This window comes from Phacochoerus africanus, chromosome 9 (genome assembly GCF_016906955.1).
Source record: "Phacochoerus africanus isolate WHEZ1 chromosome 9, ROS_Pafr_v1, whole genome shotgun sequence".
In the NCBI taxonomy this organism is placed as follows: domain Eukaryota; kingdom Metazoa; phylum Chordata; class Mammalia; order Artiodactyla; family Suidae; genus Phacochoerus; species Phacochoerus africanus.
This window is the reverse complement of record NC_062552.1, coordinates 56737366-56752699: the sequence shown is the minus strand read 5'-3', so window position 1 is coordinate 56752699 and position 15334 is coordinate 56737366. Positions and strand designations below refer to the sequence as shown.

Sequence of the window (15334 nt, the reverse complement as noted above, 5' to 3'; positions counted from 1 at the left end):
TGCTCTGAGACCACTGTTGCTCAGGAATTGCTCAGCTCCCAGGGTCGTAGGGAGAAAAGCTGGCCTGCTGGCTCTGCTGGGCCCCGCTGCCGATGGGAAGCTCAAGGTTTCCCATTCCTCCTTCCTCATCAGTAGCAAAGGGCTGGTAGCTCCTTGGAAGGCACAGCCCCTGAAGCCCAGCCGGGCATAGTGAGCTGGCTTCTGTCCGGTTGGTAGGGAAGCGGCTTTTCTCTGCAAGTGGTAGAAGCTCTGGGGCCCTGGCCTGCGTCTGTTTCTCTTGGGCTCAGAGCTCCACAGGTGGCCCTTCTAGTGCAGAGGAGGGACCCTGGAGAGCGAAGCCTTGTAGGGAGTTCCTTTTGGGGCTGGGGTGAGGGCCAGTTCCCCAAGAACTACAGAAAGAAGCACTCGCAGTCACCTCACTAAAGAATATTCATTTATTTATAATTATTGCTAAGTAAACTCTTTTAAACGGGAACATAGAACACAGTAGGGCTTTGCACAAGTGGAATTTCTAAACAGTTGGTTTGTATACACCTCAAAATAAGTTAGAATGGAATTTCATCCAGGAGTTTCCAAGTCACCCGAGAGGCCGCATGCCTCTTCTGAAAAGGCTGGGGTGGGGGGTGGCGGGGTGAGGACGGGACCCTCGCCGAGACCACCCCCAGCTCGCGTGGTGAGTTGTGCTGCTTCATCCTCTCAGCCTGGCCCAGGGCCGGGGCACGTTCAAGTATCAAACCTCGCGGAGGGCTGGTGCTGATGGCGGGGCTCGGGGAAGAGGGGAGCCCCACCCTGGGGCCAGACCTTCTCCTGTGGGTGTCCAAGACCAAGGCCACTGCGCTGGCAGGAAGAGGAGAGGGAGGAGGAGGTACGGGGTTCTTTTTGGTACCAGGGGAGAAAGACGTCGTGGGAAGAGGTAGTTTGCGGGGATGATGCTTCTGCTCAGCAGGAGAAAATATCTTCTACAGTGACGGGGTCACTGCCACCTGAGGGTCATCGTGCGGGCACCTGGGAGGCTGGAGCCTTGGGGTCTGAGGGCCACCCTTGGAGCGAGGCTCCTGTGGCCCCCCACCCCTCCCCCGCCCTCTCATTTGCTGCTTAGCATGCACTCCAGCAGAGAAGAATGGGGCACCTGGCTGCCTGATCCCAAGGCTGCCTCGTCCTCCTCTCGGTCCTGATCTCGGGCCACCCTGAGGCCTGGCCTGGGCCTTCTCTAAGGATACAGCCCTGGGAACAGTGGCATTTCAAACCGGCAACCCCCTCTCCCTCCAGTTCCTGGTCTCTGGGGGCCTCACCTCCTGTTCCTTTCAGAATGGCTGCAGGGAGTGAGTGGGGGGTCCTAGCTGTCCTGAATGTGCTTCCTCGCTGCCCTGGGCTGCAGTCCTCTGTTGTGGGGGCAGGAGCTGGCTCAGGGACAGAGAGGGTGAGACTGAGCCCTGGCCACTGCTCTGGGTGGTGCAGAGCAAGTCATGGGCAGGGGTCTGCAGGGTTCTGCCTCCTCCTGTCTCTCACCCTGGCCTCCCTAGCTTCCTGCCAGCGGCTATACCCTCAGGGCCACACCCTCAGAGCCTGAGCTGAGTCCCTCCAGGCCAGGCCCAGGCCGCTCTTGGTCGGGGAGGCACAAAGCACACACAGCACACAAGAAAGCTTCCACTAAGGAAAAGAAAATGAATCAGAAAAGGTAACAAGTGACACAGAGCTGGAAAGAAAAAAAAATAATAAATTACTTTCGAAATACCCCCTTTGCTCAAAAAAGAAATTTTTTTTTTCCCCTCTATGGTCTTCATTTTCCTTTTCAAATATGTTGCTCTTCCTGGGACCCCGCTGACTCTTGGCTGTGTCCCCATCCTCAAAATGGATACTTCTTAGACGTTAAATAAGAGAAAAATTCCAGCCCCCCCCCACCTCACGTGGCCTCCTTGAGGATGGCCCCTCTTGGTCCCCAGTGACCCCATCACTGTGCTTGCCATCTCGCTCAAGGGGCCTCCATCTGTCTTTGTTAGTGTGTGCCTGATGCGAGGCAAGTTGCAGCTTTGTTGGGGACCCTGCTGCGGTGTCCCCTGTTTGAGACAGAACTGGGTAACAGTTTGTTGAAATCCACTTTAGGGACACCCATTTCCAAACTGTGCTGGAAGGAGGGGGCCTCCTGGGGGTTGGCTGGAGAGATCGGGGCTGGGGGAGGGCGGGGAGGGGGCGCCACATGCAGGCCTGGCTGGAGGAGGGCGAGGGAGGCACCAGGAGGTAGGAGGCAGAGGGCCCTGCCTGGCTGTCATGGACAGGGTGGGGAAGGGGCTCCAGCCGGGGGGCTGGTGGGGATGGGGAGGTGGGGGCCGTGCTGACCAGCACAAGAGCTCAGACGTCCCTAGAGGCAGGGGGTAGTCCAAGGGAGAAACAAGGCATGGCTTAAGAGATCTCTTCCTCCAGGGACAGGCCCCCTGGGGAGCCATCAGGATGGCCCTGTCTACACTGGATGCCCCAGCTCTGCTGGGCCTGGAGAGACCTGAGAACCTGTGCCCTGTGACCTTGTCCCCAAATGGCCCCATCCACGTTGCTCCCACCTGCCCATCGCAGCAGGCCAGGGAGACCCTGACCTGGGCCCCCGGGTAGCCTTCCCTCCCTAGAACGAACGCCTCGGGTGGGCCTGGTTCACAGCTGAGGCCAGTAGTACAGTCTCCATTTGGTCTACAAGTCCCTAGTGGTGCAGACGACTGAGTGGGAGGGGAGGGCTCAAGACGGCGGGGCAGTAGCTTGTTTCTGGGCTGCAGGAGGTGTGGCCTGCAGCACATGGGTCTCCCCCGAGGCCCCTCACCCTCCTCGCCCTGTGCCGGGAGGCCCGGCTTATGCTATAGCACGTTGTAGTAGGCCATCTCTTTCATGGCCTGTTCGGTGAGGACGCTGGCCTCGGCACTGCCGTCCACACTGGCGTAGGCATAAGCGTTCTCCTCGAAGTCCTCCATCTCCTGCTGGCCGTCAAGCTCAGAGGGGTCGCTGCCTGTCAGCTCCATCATGGGGTCTGCAAGAGAGGGCACACAGTTAGGCCTGGATGCTGCCTTGGGGTGAGAGCCAGTCATTTCAGCAGAACTAAAGAAACCTGTCATGGCGTGGTGGTAACAGACCAGATAAGGATCCATGAGAACACAGGTTCAATCCCTGGCCTCACTCAGCTGGTTAAGGATCCAGCGTTGCCTTGAGCTGTGGTATACGTTGCAGACATGGCTCAGATCTGTTGTTGCCGTGGCTGTGGTGTAGGTCTGCAGCTGCAGCTCTGCTGCGACTCCTAGCTTGGGAACTTCCATATGCTTGCTGCAGGTGTGGCCCTAAAAAGCCAAAAAAAAAAAAAAAAAAAAGGAAAAGAAAGGATTTCCCAATCTTGCTTCCAGAAGGCTCTCAGCAGCCTCCTCTGCCCCCTTGCTCTGAGGCAATTCTGTGGCTTCTTAGATGGGTCACTGCACCTGAACCTTAAAGCTGTGTGTGTGCTGCGCGGGTGCAGGCCTGGACTTGAACTATTCTTTGGGTCCTGCTTCTCTTGAGCTTCCTGAGTCACTCAGCCCTTCTTCTTTCCCATCAGTCCCCTTTGCCACACGAAAGCCTCCCGTGGTGTATCAGGTCTGCAACACCACCTGTTCGGCAACTATTGTATTTTACACACTTCACACCTATCATCTCCTGAATGTGCAAATCAACTGCATTTAGGAGATCAAAAGCAAGTTCAGAGAGGCTGAGCAACTTGGCCGAAGGGCACCCAGCAAGTGCTACTGTTTTGATCCACTGTGCTGCTTGGTCTCAAATGGCTGCAGGGAGCTGTTGCTCCTCAGACCCAGCTCTACTCAGTGCTATCCTCAGGTTTTGTTCTCCAAGGCCAAACAAACACCCAAGGTAGGTTAACATTATAAAGCTCCTCCTGTTGGAACAAAAGGCAGATAGAAAACTCCACAGAGGAGGCCTGGGCGGGGCTGCCTTCCAATGAGTTATGGAGGGAGGGCAGCCCAGGGGATGATCTGGGGACCCTGGGAGGCTGGCTGGCAGGGACTGGCTGAGCCCCACGTGAACTCTGTCCCTGTCTGTCTAGGAGATGCGATAGACTTGGGGGAGGAATGGTCCCCGCCCTGCTAGGGCAGGGTTTTCCATCATTCACATCTTGGGCATAATTCTTTGTTGCCGGGGACTGTTCTGTGCATTATAGGATATTTTGCACCATCCCTGGCTTCAACCAGTTAGACACCAGAAGCATCACTCCAGCTGTGACAACCAAATGTCACTAGACATGGCCTAGTGTCCCTTAAGGGGCACACTTGCCCCCATTTGAGAGCTACTAGTCTGAGGGGAATCCTACTCCTCGCCAATGAGTGGCTCAGGATTAGGCACGGGACCCAATTCTGGCCAATGAGTCATGAGGAAAGGCCTGCTAGGAGTTCTTAGAATGTTCTCAATGGTTTCACAGGGCAAAGGGGAGCAGGCTCTTAAACTTCCCTAAGGCTATGAACAAGGAAGCACATGGCCCTGAAGGCCACTGGCAGCTATCTTGTGATCATGAGGAAAATCACAGCTAATGCTGCGGATGCAGAGGGGTAGCTTCACCCTGGTGTCTTGGTCGAGGGGCTGAATCAGCCAACTTTGAAGACAGCCTGGACTGCAGGACATTTCTTAATTTATTTCCTTATTGTTTAAGCCAGTTGGAATGGGCTCTTACCTGTGCCCATAGTATCTGACACACTCTAAGTCCTCCTGACTTTATAAAACAGGGCCAGCTGTACCAAATCTTACAGACCCTAGGCTGTTTCTTCCTCAAATCCTAGTGCCACACCTTCATATTGTAGAGCTGATTAAAACCAAGCCAAATAAAGGCCCTGGGAATGTTTCTACTCTGGATCTGTTACCCTCCCAACCTCCCCTTCTTTTTATTAATTCTATTGGGCCTGCCCGGCTGGCCCCAGGGAATAATCTGTACTGTTTTTCAGGACATTGATCTACGGTCCCAAAATATAGTCCTAGAGTTTATTGGTGCTTCCATCTAGACTGTATGCCACCTTCTTCCTGTACAAGTGTCAGGCCTGAGCTTCTCAGACCAAGGTTATATGTGAGTGGTGGGCGGACCTGGGCCCCAGCCATTGCTAAGCCAATCCCTACTATACTTTCTGTCATTTGGGACAATCAAGAACAAAGCAACACTGGGAGTTCCCATCATGGCGCAGCGGAAACGAATCTGACTAGGAACCATGAGGTGGTAGGTTCGATCCCTGGCCTCGCTCAGTGGGTTGAGGATCCGGTGTTGCTGTGAGCTGTGGCGTAGGTTGCAGACACGGCTCAGGTCTGGTATAGCTGTGGCTGTGGTGTAGGCTAGCAGCTGAAGCTCTGATTTGACCCCTAGCCTGGGAACCTCCATATGCTACAGGTGTGGCCCTAAGAAGAAAAAAAAAAGAACAAAGCAACACTATGCATCCCTGGCCGCATATCACCTCAGATGGAAAGAGCCTGCGCTGTAACCACCCCCCGGGAGCAGAGTGTGCAGGGACAGCTATTTCCAAAAGGACCAGTCCTGCTCTGGACCCTCCTGGTGGGTTAGTTACTTGGCAGGTTCGCTGCAATATCGGTTCTCAAACTCTACTGTGCATAGAATTACCTAAGGTCCTTAAAAAAAAAAAAAAAAAATCCAGATCCTGGGCCACATGTCAGATCATTTATACTTGAATCTCTGTGGCTGAGACTCAGGCAGCCTTTAAAAGTTCTCCAGGTCGGAAGTTCCTCTGGTGGCTCAGCAGTAATGAGCCCGACTAGGATGCATGAGGACATGGGTTTGACCCCTGGCCTGGCTCAGTGGGTTAAGGATGCAGCATTGCTGTGAGCTGTGCTGTAGTTCGCAGACACAACTCGGGTCTGGTGTTGCTGTGGCTGTAGCGTAGGCCGGCCGCTGTAGCTCTGATTTGACCCCTAGCCTGGGAACCTCCATATGCTGTGGGTGGGGCCCTAAAAAGCAAAAAAAAAAAAAAAAAAAAATCCAGGTGATTCCAATATACAACCAAGTTTGAGGACAGCTCTCTAGTCTAGATCAAAGGTTCCCAAAGTGAGGCTCCTGACCAGCAGCTTCAGTAAGACCTAGGAACTTTTTGGAAAAGCAAATTATCCAACTCCACCCCAGACTTAACAGAATCAGAAGCTCTGGGGATGGGGGCCAGCAATTCGTTCTAACAAGCTTCTAGTGGTTCTCATGCTCCTTTGCTCAAATGTGAAAACCATCACTTTATCCAATGCCTGTTAAACTTTCTGATGCAAACAAATCACCTGCGAATCTTTTTGCAAAGCAGATCCTGATTCTGCAAGCCTGGGGTGGGGCCGAGTCTGTATGGCTAGCAAATCATCCCAGGTGATGCCAATCCTTCTGGTCCTAGAATCACGTCTTGAATAGGGAGGAGCTACAGAGCACCTAAACATAGCTAGCAGGATTTCATCCTTACTCACAAAAATGGAGAACTGGTGACACCTGTTTCTGCCAGAAAATCCAGGCCAGGAGTTCCAATTGTGGCTCGGTGGGTAAATAACCTGACTAGTATCCATGAAGATGTGAGTTAGATCCCTAGCCTCGCTCAGTGGGTTAAGGATCTGGCGTTGCTGTGGCTGTGGTGTAGGCAGGCAGCTGCAGCTCCAATTCACCTCCCCGCACCCTGGGAATTTCTATATGCCATGGGTGTGGCCCTAAAAGACCAAAAAAAAAAAAAAAAAAAGGGAAAAAGAAAAGAGAACCTGGGCCATTCACTGGTCAGCTGTTCCAAAACTAAATCAGGGTTATTGCTGCCACCCCCAGCATCTGAGTAATCTCACGTGACAAGTCAACTCATCCCAGGATTGTTGAGGCATGCTCCCAACTAGTTTGTCTCAGGAGCACCAGAAAGTCAAATAGCTCCAGACTATACAAGGAGCCTTCCTGAAGTGCTGCCAGCTTCTCCTTCTTGGAGAAACTCTCAAGTGCCTCCTCCCCAGGAGGCCAGAGAGACTAAAGTTCTTCCACTACTGACCAGTGTGAGGGGAGAGGCTATTACTAACGCGTAAGGATGTTATAACTAACAGCCAATGGAACCTCTACCACCTGCAGAGGTGAAGACCCTTCTTCTAAGGGGGCTACATTCTCTCTGGCAGGCACTATAAAGAGCAACTGATTGTCCTGCTCTTTTTGCCTTGGCTACTGGGAAGCTTAGCACTCTGCCCTGCAGGACCGCAGGACTTCCCATGGTGTGCTTGGAATTGTGACCTCACCTGGCTCTCGCTTATTTTTCCAGTTGCCATTTTCCCTCTTGTTACTTTCTTTTCCATCCATTTTTTTTCTTTTTAGGGCTACACCCACGGCATATGGAAATTCCCAGGTTAGGGGTCCAATCAGAGCTGCATCCTTAACCCCCTGAGTGAGGCCAGGGATCGAACCCACGTCGTCATGGATACTAGTCAGGTTCTTAACCTGCTGAGCTGCAGTGGGAATTCCCCACCCATTCATTTGAAATGGCATCTCTCATGATCTCAGGTGAGTTACCTAGCTTCTCTATCCTTCAGTGTCTGCATCTCTAAAAGGGCAATGATAACAGAGACAACCCACTGTGAGGGTCATGAGTTAATAAAGCCTTGGCACACAGCACTCAACAAATATTATTTTTATTATTATTGTTTGTGAGCCCACGTATGTCCTTTGAAGAATACATAAATATCCCATCATTATCATCATGATGGCCCACTAGGGTGCCCCCTCTCCAGACCTGAGCCCACCCCAATGAGGTCTCGGGCCTGGCCAGCCTCCCCACTCCCCTCAGAGGACAGGAGGCTCCTGAGTGTGGCATGACAGTGCCACTCCTGTTCCGCCCACTGCGTGTGGCCCACCCACCTTGGCTGTCCAGGCCGATGTCCATGACGCCATGCTTGACCTTCATGTGCCGGCTCAGGTTGCCCTTGAGGTTAAACTTGCTAGAGCAGTACGGGCACTTGAAGGGCTTGCTGCCCGCGTGCAGGTGCATGTGGCCCAGCAGGTTGTACATTCGGTTGAAGGACTTCCCGCACACCTGGAACACACCAACCCGGCCCGTCAGCCCAGGAGCCCTCCCACCTCCATAGCTGGGCCCGGAATCCCAGCCGTGGGGGACAGCGCTTGCTTTGTCCTTTTCTATGTCACCCCCAGAGGGCGAGCACTGAGCCACTCCTCTCTGGTCAGTGTTCCTGTGGTCTGCCCCAAGCTCTCTGAGCTGGAGGGGTCAGATCTCCAGGCACATTAAGCCCCAGGGCTTAAGTGAGTCATGGCTGCATCATGACCTTCACCCCATCCCCGACTCTCAAGAAGAAACTTCGGCAGCTTGTAGGATCTGGACCCCCCACCCCCTGCCCACTCCAAATGCCAGAACCCAGGCAGTTTCACACAGCCAGGGCTCCTTTGCCCACACTGGGTCCCAGAGGCTGCTGTCACGCTGGGCCCAGGCCACCCGTGAGGAAGTTCCGCCTTGGGGCCCGGAGGCCTGGTACCTTGCACTTGAATGGCTTCACGGGCGAGTGTACAATCATGTGGGTCTTGAGGGTCTGCTTCTGCACGAAGGTCTTGAAGCAGATGTGGCACTGGTAGGGCCGAACGCTGGTGTGGATCAGCATGTGCCGCTTCATGTTGGCCTGCAGGGTGAACTCCCGGCCACACACCTCGCACTTGAACTCCTTCACGCCCTGTGGGGGCGGGAGTGACGGTCAGGGCCACACACACACAGGCTCTGAATGTGTGTGGGGGGGAACCAGATCGTCAGACTTCTGGGAAATGACTTCCTGGGGATGTTCCAGACAGGCGCCAATTGTCTGAAACTCCTGGGAGAACACTGGGGCAGAAGCACTTACTCTGAGAAGCCTCCCAGGGATGGGCAGATGGACTGGCTTGTTCTGTTCCCTATACGTGCTGTTCCCTGCCCAGCAGGGCAGGTGGACCTGTAGGTCTGTACCAGCACACAGAGGCAATGTGTTCATTTGTTCATTCAGCAACCATTTACCAGGCACCTGCTTCAAGCCAGCACCCCACCAGGCACCAGGGGCCTGTGGCCAAGACGACCTAGCTTAGCCTGGTGGCCTGGACAGCTTCCTCGGATCAGGATGCATACGTAGGAGTTTCTTCTGTGGCGCAATGGGATTGGCCGTGTCTCTGCAGCCAGGACATAGGTCTGATCCCCAGCCTGGCATAGCGGGCTAGAAGATCCGGAGTTGCAGTAAGTGGGGTGGGTCGAAGCTGTGGCTCAGATCTGATCCCTGGCCCAAGAACTCCATATGCCACAGGGGAGCCAAAAAAGAAAAAAAAAAGCTTGGTGTTCCCATCGTGGCTCAGTGGTTAACAAGGATGTGGGTTAGATTCCGGCCTCGCTTAGTGGGTTAAGGATCCGGCATTGCCGTGAGCTGTGGTGTAGGTTGCAGATGCGGCTTGGATCTGGTGTTGCTGTGGCTGTGGTGTAGGCTGGCAGCTGTAGCTCTGATTCGACCCCTAGTTTGGGAATCTCCATATGGGGCAGGTGCCGCCCTAAAAAGCTCCCCCACCCACCAAAAAAAAGAAAGAAAGAAAAAAAAAAAAGCTTGTCTACGTTTTTCACCTCAGTGCTGCCTCTCAGTGGTCTTTCTGGTTCACAGACTTCTTTGAGAATATGATGAAAGGTACAGACACCCCAGGAAGAATGACACTCAGATCTTTGTAGAATTTAGCCCACCCACAACCCCCAAGAGTGTATTCCAAGCTTCCCTGGTGATAAGAACCATGGGTAGTTCTTGTTCAACTACAGCTTCTCCGGCCCCTCCAAGCTGGGTCTGCAGCCTACGCGCAGCTCATGGCAACACTGGATCCTTAATCCACTGAGCGAGGCCAGGGATGGAACTGGCATCCTCATGGATACTAGGTGGGTTCACTACTGCTGAGCCACGACAGGAACTCCTCCTCAGGTGACCCTTATCACTGACTGTCCCTGGGACACTCAGCCCCAGGAGACCAAGATCCCAAGGGAAAACCCTCTGGCTTGGATGGTCAACATGCTTTTCCACGGTCTGGAGGTGATCCCCCAGAGCAGGACAGGGGGCTGTGTGCACAGGAGCCCCAGTGTATTGTCTGGGGAGGAAAGTGAGTGCAAAAGTTGGGCGGAGCTCCCTGGTGGCTTAGCAGGTTAAAGATCTGGCATTATCACTGCTGTGGTATAGGTTCAATCTCTGGCCGGGGAATTTTCACATGCTGTGGGCATGGCCAAAAAAACCCCAACTGGGCGCTGATCTCTTTGCTAGAATCCCAGTCATTAAGGAGAACCCTAGTGGGGCAAACACATTTCTGTGGTCACAGCTGCTGTCCCAACTGCTTGTTTCATCCAAAGTTAATGGTTCCCATGTCTATTTCTCCTCACCAACAGGGGCTGTGTCTCTATCCTGCATACTTGCGCGACATGGGGACGATGATGTGTATGACCACCAGGGGGCCCTGCCCTTTAGGGTTAGGTAGAGGTGCTTGAGGTGGCATTACGCAAATTTAGGCCGATGATAGGAATGTTTTCAATCTTACTAGCCTGTGATTTTTGCTTTCCCCTTTTCTTCACAGTATTATTTATTTATTTTTTTAACACTTCGTGGACTTGTGGGGATTTTTAAAGCTCCTAGTAGAGGAGAAAGATAGCAAATATATAGCACAAGAACTTAGCATCCTCTATTCACACGCTCTGCCGGCATAAATAGTCAATTATCTGGTTTTATTTATTTTTCTAATTTTTTGGCCACACCCCTGGCATGCAGAAATTCCCAGGCCAGAGATCAAACGCACACCATGGCAGTGACAATGCTGAGTCCTTAACCTACTGAGCCACCAGGGAACTCCAATCCTCTGGGTTACAGCTGAGCCTAGACTCAACTTCAGAATCCTTCTTAACATTACACTCTAGGCAACTGAATGGAGAAGCACCTGCAATGAAGCCTAAAAATCATCTCTGCTCCAGCAGACCAGGTTCCCAGGGCTGGGGAAGGCTGGATTTTCGGCTTTGCGCCCCCACTCACTGTAATGTCCCCTGAGAGAGACAGGACACAAGTTGGACCTGGGGCTCTCCTAAGGCTGCTGTTATGGAACAAGGAAGCTCTGCACATTCAGCTTCAAAGTGGGAAGTTGACTGGCTTTGGGGTGGGAACCACAAGCAAGCCAGCTGCCAGAGTGGGGCGGTGGGACCCCAGAGGCCTCATCCCCTGTCCGGATGTAACGGCTTCTGAAAGGAGGGGACGTCGGCCCAAAGGCAGGGTGGCTACGCGGCCTGAAAGGAGGTGAGGAAGGCAGGGAGAACTGGTCAAGGTTACGCCTTGGGACATAGTGGATGAGAACAGTGCCTTCTGTCTCCACAAGCCACTTTGCCTCATTTTGTCATATTCTAGAACCGATGTGCTTTCCCATAACACATATTTTTCCTTACAGTCCCTTTTTTTTTCTCTTTAGGGCCACACCCATGACATATGGAGGTTCCCAGACTAGGAGTCAAGTTGGAGCTGTACCCTACACCATAGCCACAGTCACTCGGGATCTGAGCTGCATCTGTGACCCACACCACAGCTCATGGCAACACTGGATCCCTAACCCACTGAGTGAGGCCAGGGACTGGACCCGCAACCTCATAGTTCCTAGTCGGATTCATTTCCACTGCACCACAACGGGAACTCCCTACATTCCCCCCCCCCCCTTTTTTGGTCTTTTTGTCTTTTAGGGCTGCACCGGCAGCATATGGAGGTTCCCAGGCTAGGGGTCAAATCAGAGCTGTAGTTGCCAGCCTACACCACAGCCACAGCAACACTGGATCCTTAATCCACTGAGTGAGGCCGGGGATTGAACCTGCGTCCTCATGGATGCTAGTTGGGTTCGTTAGCCACTGACCCACGACAGGAACTCCTACATGCCCTTCTTAAAATGAAATATGTTTAGCTTTTCCCTAAGAGGCAGTCACACAGGTTTTGATAGACTTGTGTAATTATGAGGAGCAAAGGAAGCCTCCTGTACTTCTGACCATCTCATCTTCCAGGCCTCTGTCTGGCCTTGCCCCTCCCAGCCAGGAAAGAGACAATTAGTGATTCTCTAACAGGGCTTCTTGAGTCCTGCAGGGATTCCTCAAATATAAAATAAGGTTTACTATTTAAAAAACTAATTTCAGAGTTCCCTGGTGGCTCAGGAGGTTAAGGATCCAGTGTTGTCACTGTTGTGGCACAAATTCTATCCCTGGCCCGGGATATTCGGCATGCCAAGTGTGGGGCTGAGAAACCAAAACAACAAATTTCTTTTTTCCCTTCCTTTTTTTTTAGGGCTGTACCTGCAGCATATGTAAGTTCCCAGGCTAGGGGGGCCAATCAGAGCTACAGCTGCTGGCCTACACCACAGCCACAGCTACATGGGATCCGAGCCACGTCAGTGACCTACACCACACAAGCTGGATCCTTCACCCACTGAGTGAGGCCAGGGATCGAACTGGCGTCCTCATGGATACTACTCATGTTCTTAATTTGCTGAGCCACAATGGGAACTCCCAAAATAACTAATTTCACTCCATCTTTTTTCTACTACTCCTCAAAATAAAGATAATTATAAAAAAAAAGTGTTGGAGTTCCCGTCATGGCTCAGTGGAAAGGAATCCATAGGAACCATGAGGTTGTGGGTTTGATCCCTGGCCTTGCTCAGTGGGTTAAGGATCCAGCACTGCCGTGAGCTGTGGTGTAGGTCACAGATGCGGCTCGGATCTGGCATTGCTGTGGCTGTGGTGTAGGCCGGTGGCTACAGCTCCAGTTAGACCCCTAGCCTGGGAACCTTCATATGCTGCAGGTGCAGCCCTCAAAAGACAAAAAGACAAAAAATAAATAAATAAATAAAATAACAATCCAGCAAGTGTTCAGCACTTTGGGACATGCTGGATGAAAGCGTGGCAGGAGCAGAGGGCAGAGCCTCAGGCCTGGGGCCAAGCCCCTGGGGAAGGGGGGCGGGCAGGAGGCCTTACCTTGTGGGTGAGTGAGTGCTGCTTGAGGTGGTGGATCTGGCTGAACTCCATGCCGCACTCGGTGCACACGAAGGGCCGCACGTTCTGGTGCTTGAGCATGTGGTTCTGCAGCTGGCTGCGGTAGTGGAAGGACTTGTCGCACTCGAGGCACTGGTAGAGGGTGGGGCCCTGGTGGGAGGCCAGGTGGCGCTTGAGCTGGGTCAGGGTGGAGAAGTCCAGGCCGCACTCGACGCACACATGGCAGCGGCCGCTCTCATGCTTCACCTCGTGGGCCTTGAGCTCGCTGGGGTAAGCAAAGCCGCGGCCACAGAAATGGCAGCTGTAGGGCTTGACCTCCGAGTGCAGCAGCATGTGACGCTTGAGGTGACTGGTCTGTGTGAAGGCCTTCTGGCACACCTGGCACTTGTGTGGCCGGGTGCCCTGGTGCGTCAGCAGGTGTGTCTGCAAATGGCTGGGCTGCTTGAAGAGCTTGCTGCAATGCGGGCACGAGTGCGGCTTGATGCCGTTGTGGCCCAGGATGTGCGTCACCAGGTTGTACTTGGATGTGTAGGACTTCTCGCACATGCGGCACTGCCAGCGCTTCTGGCGGTCTCCCGCCTCCACCAGGTACGAGTCATCAATCTGCACGTTGATGTCCAGCCGGTCCAGTTGGGCCTTCTTGTGACGCTCCACTGTCGAGCCCGCCGCATCAGCCTCGAACTCGCCTGCCTCTTGCCACACGAAGCCCTGTTCTGGCTTCACGGGCTCCGGGGACTCCATGGTGGGAGCCTCAGGGTCGCTCAGGGGTGCCAGGTGCGGCGGTTCGAAACCGCACTCCGCCGGCAAGGCCTCTGGCCCAGGTAGCGCCATGCTCGGCTCGGGGAAGCTGTCCCGGGCCGGGTCAGGGAAGTGGGGGTCGTAGGGGGCTACGTCCAGCTCCGGCCGCGGGGTTCGAGGCAGGTGCCGAAGCGTCCGGGGCTTGCGGCTGAAGACGCTGAGGTCAATCATCTTGACGGCGCTGCTCTGCACCAGGGCCTCGCAGCCGTCACTGGCCACCTCGGCAGGAGCCTCTGCCGGGCCTGCATCCTTGTCGTCACCGGGCACTGACACTTCGTAGACCTCCTGCTCCTCCTCCTCCACTTTCTCAAACTTGACCTTGGGCACCAGCCGCACAGGCGGCCGTGTCTTCCGCCGGGTGTGCTTCTCGAAGGCCGCCTCCACCTCCAGCACCTCCTCCTCCGCCGGCTCCTCCAGGGCCCGCCCGTTGCAGGCCAGCTGGTAGACATCGGGGCCTGGGGGCCGGGGCTCCCCCATGGCCACCCCGGACAGCTCCGGCCCCAGGTCCGGGTAGAAGGCTTCGGCGCTTATGGTGGCTCCAAAGAGCTCATTTTCTGAGACGAGGCCCAGCACGGCGGCCTGAGCCAAGGACAGCACCACCACAGCATCCGTCTGTGTCCCTGAGTCCATGAAGCCCTCCATCCCGTGGCGGCTGGCTAGGAGGGCATCGCTGCAAGAGGAGAAGGGATCGTTAGCACTGCCGGCTCAGTGTTGCAGAGACAACAGACAGACACACTCAGCAAGGGCTCAGCCAATTTTGGGGTGTGTCTGTCCCTGACATCTTTCTATCTCTGCCTTGAGAACTGGACACTTGTAATTATGGGGAGCAATGACACCCTTTGTGTATCTGACCATCTCCTTCATCTCCCTGTGGGATCATGGCTAAGCCCTGCCTCCATGCATGCCTCAGTCTTCCCACCCTTGAAACAGAGAGGTTGGCTTTCTTCAGTGGTTCTCAAACTATGTTCTAAATGTCGTCCAGTAGTTCCTCAAAAACTGGATCCAACATTGCAAAAAAATTAAGATTCTGCTATTCTAAAAACTGATTTTTTTTTTTTTTAAGGCTGCACCTGCGGCATATGTAAGTTCCCAGGTGCTTAGGGGTTGAATCGGAACTGCAGCTGCCGGCCTACACCACAGCCACAGCAGCACCAGATCTGAGCCACATCTGCGACCTACACTGCAGCTTGTCGGAGCCTTAACCCCGAGCGAGGACAGGGATCAAACCTGTGTCCTCATGGATACTAGTTGGGTTTGTTACAGCTGAACCACAATAGGAACTCCTAAAAGCTGATTTTTACAAAACCCATCTACTGAAATGGAATACATATACTTTGTCCCAACACATCCAGTAGGCCCACTCGCTTTACAGCCAAGGTGTAATTAATTTTGCACAGACTTTGAGACTGTACAGTGAGGTAGGTGTTAAACAATAGCCACCATTTGTAATGGCTTGGCCATGTGAAGGAAGCATTTGGGTTTTTTCACTGGGCCAAAACAAGGCAACACACAAAAATAAATTAGGTACCGAGGCT

General features: G+C 53.7%; 1 protein-coding gene across 7 annotated transcripts in view; it reads right to left on the bottom strand.

The window, feature by feature from the left end:
- Positions 1–420: 420 nt before the first annotated feature.
- ZNF710 (zinc finger protein 710) overlaps positions 421–15334 on the bottom strand; it is a 77663-nt gene continuing 62749 nt past the window's right edge. For 6 of the 7 annotated variants that reach the window (XM_047797636.1, XM_047797634.1, XM_047797637.1 and 3 more), the window contains 3 exons: positions 12984–14469; positions 8491–8682; positions 7605–8036 (listed from right to left, as the gene is read on the bottom strand). In XM_047797636.1, coding sequence (XP_047653592.1) covers positions 7620–8036; positions 8491–8682; positions 12984–14441 — 2067 coding nt within the window. In that variant the 5' untranslated portion in view covers positions 14442–14469 and the 3' untranslated portion in view covers positions 7605–7619. Of the gene's footprint in view, positions 3011–7604; positions 8037–8490; positions 8683–12983; positions 14470–15334 lie in introns of those variants that run through there. The other variant, XM_047797633.1, reaches the window with a different exon arrangement.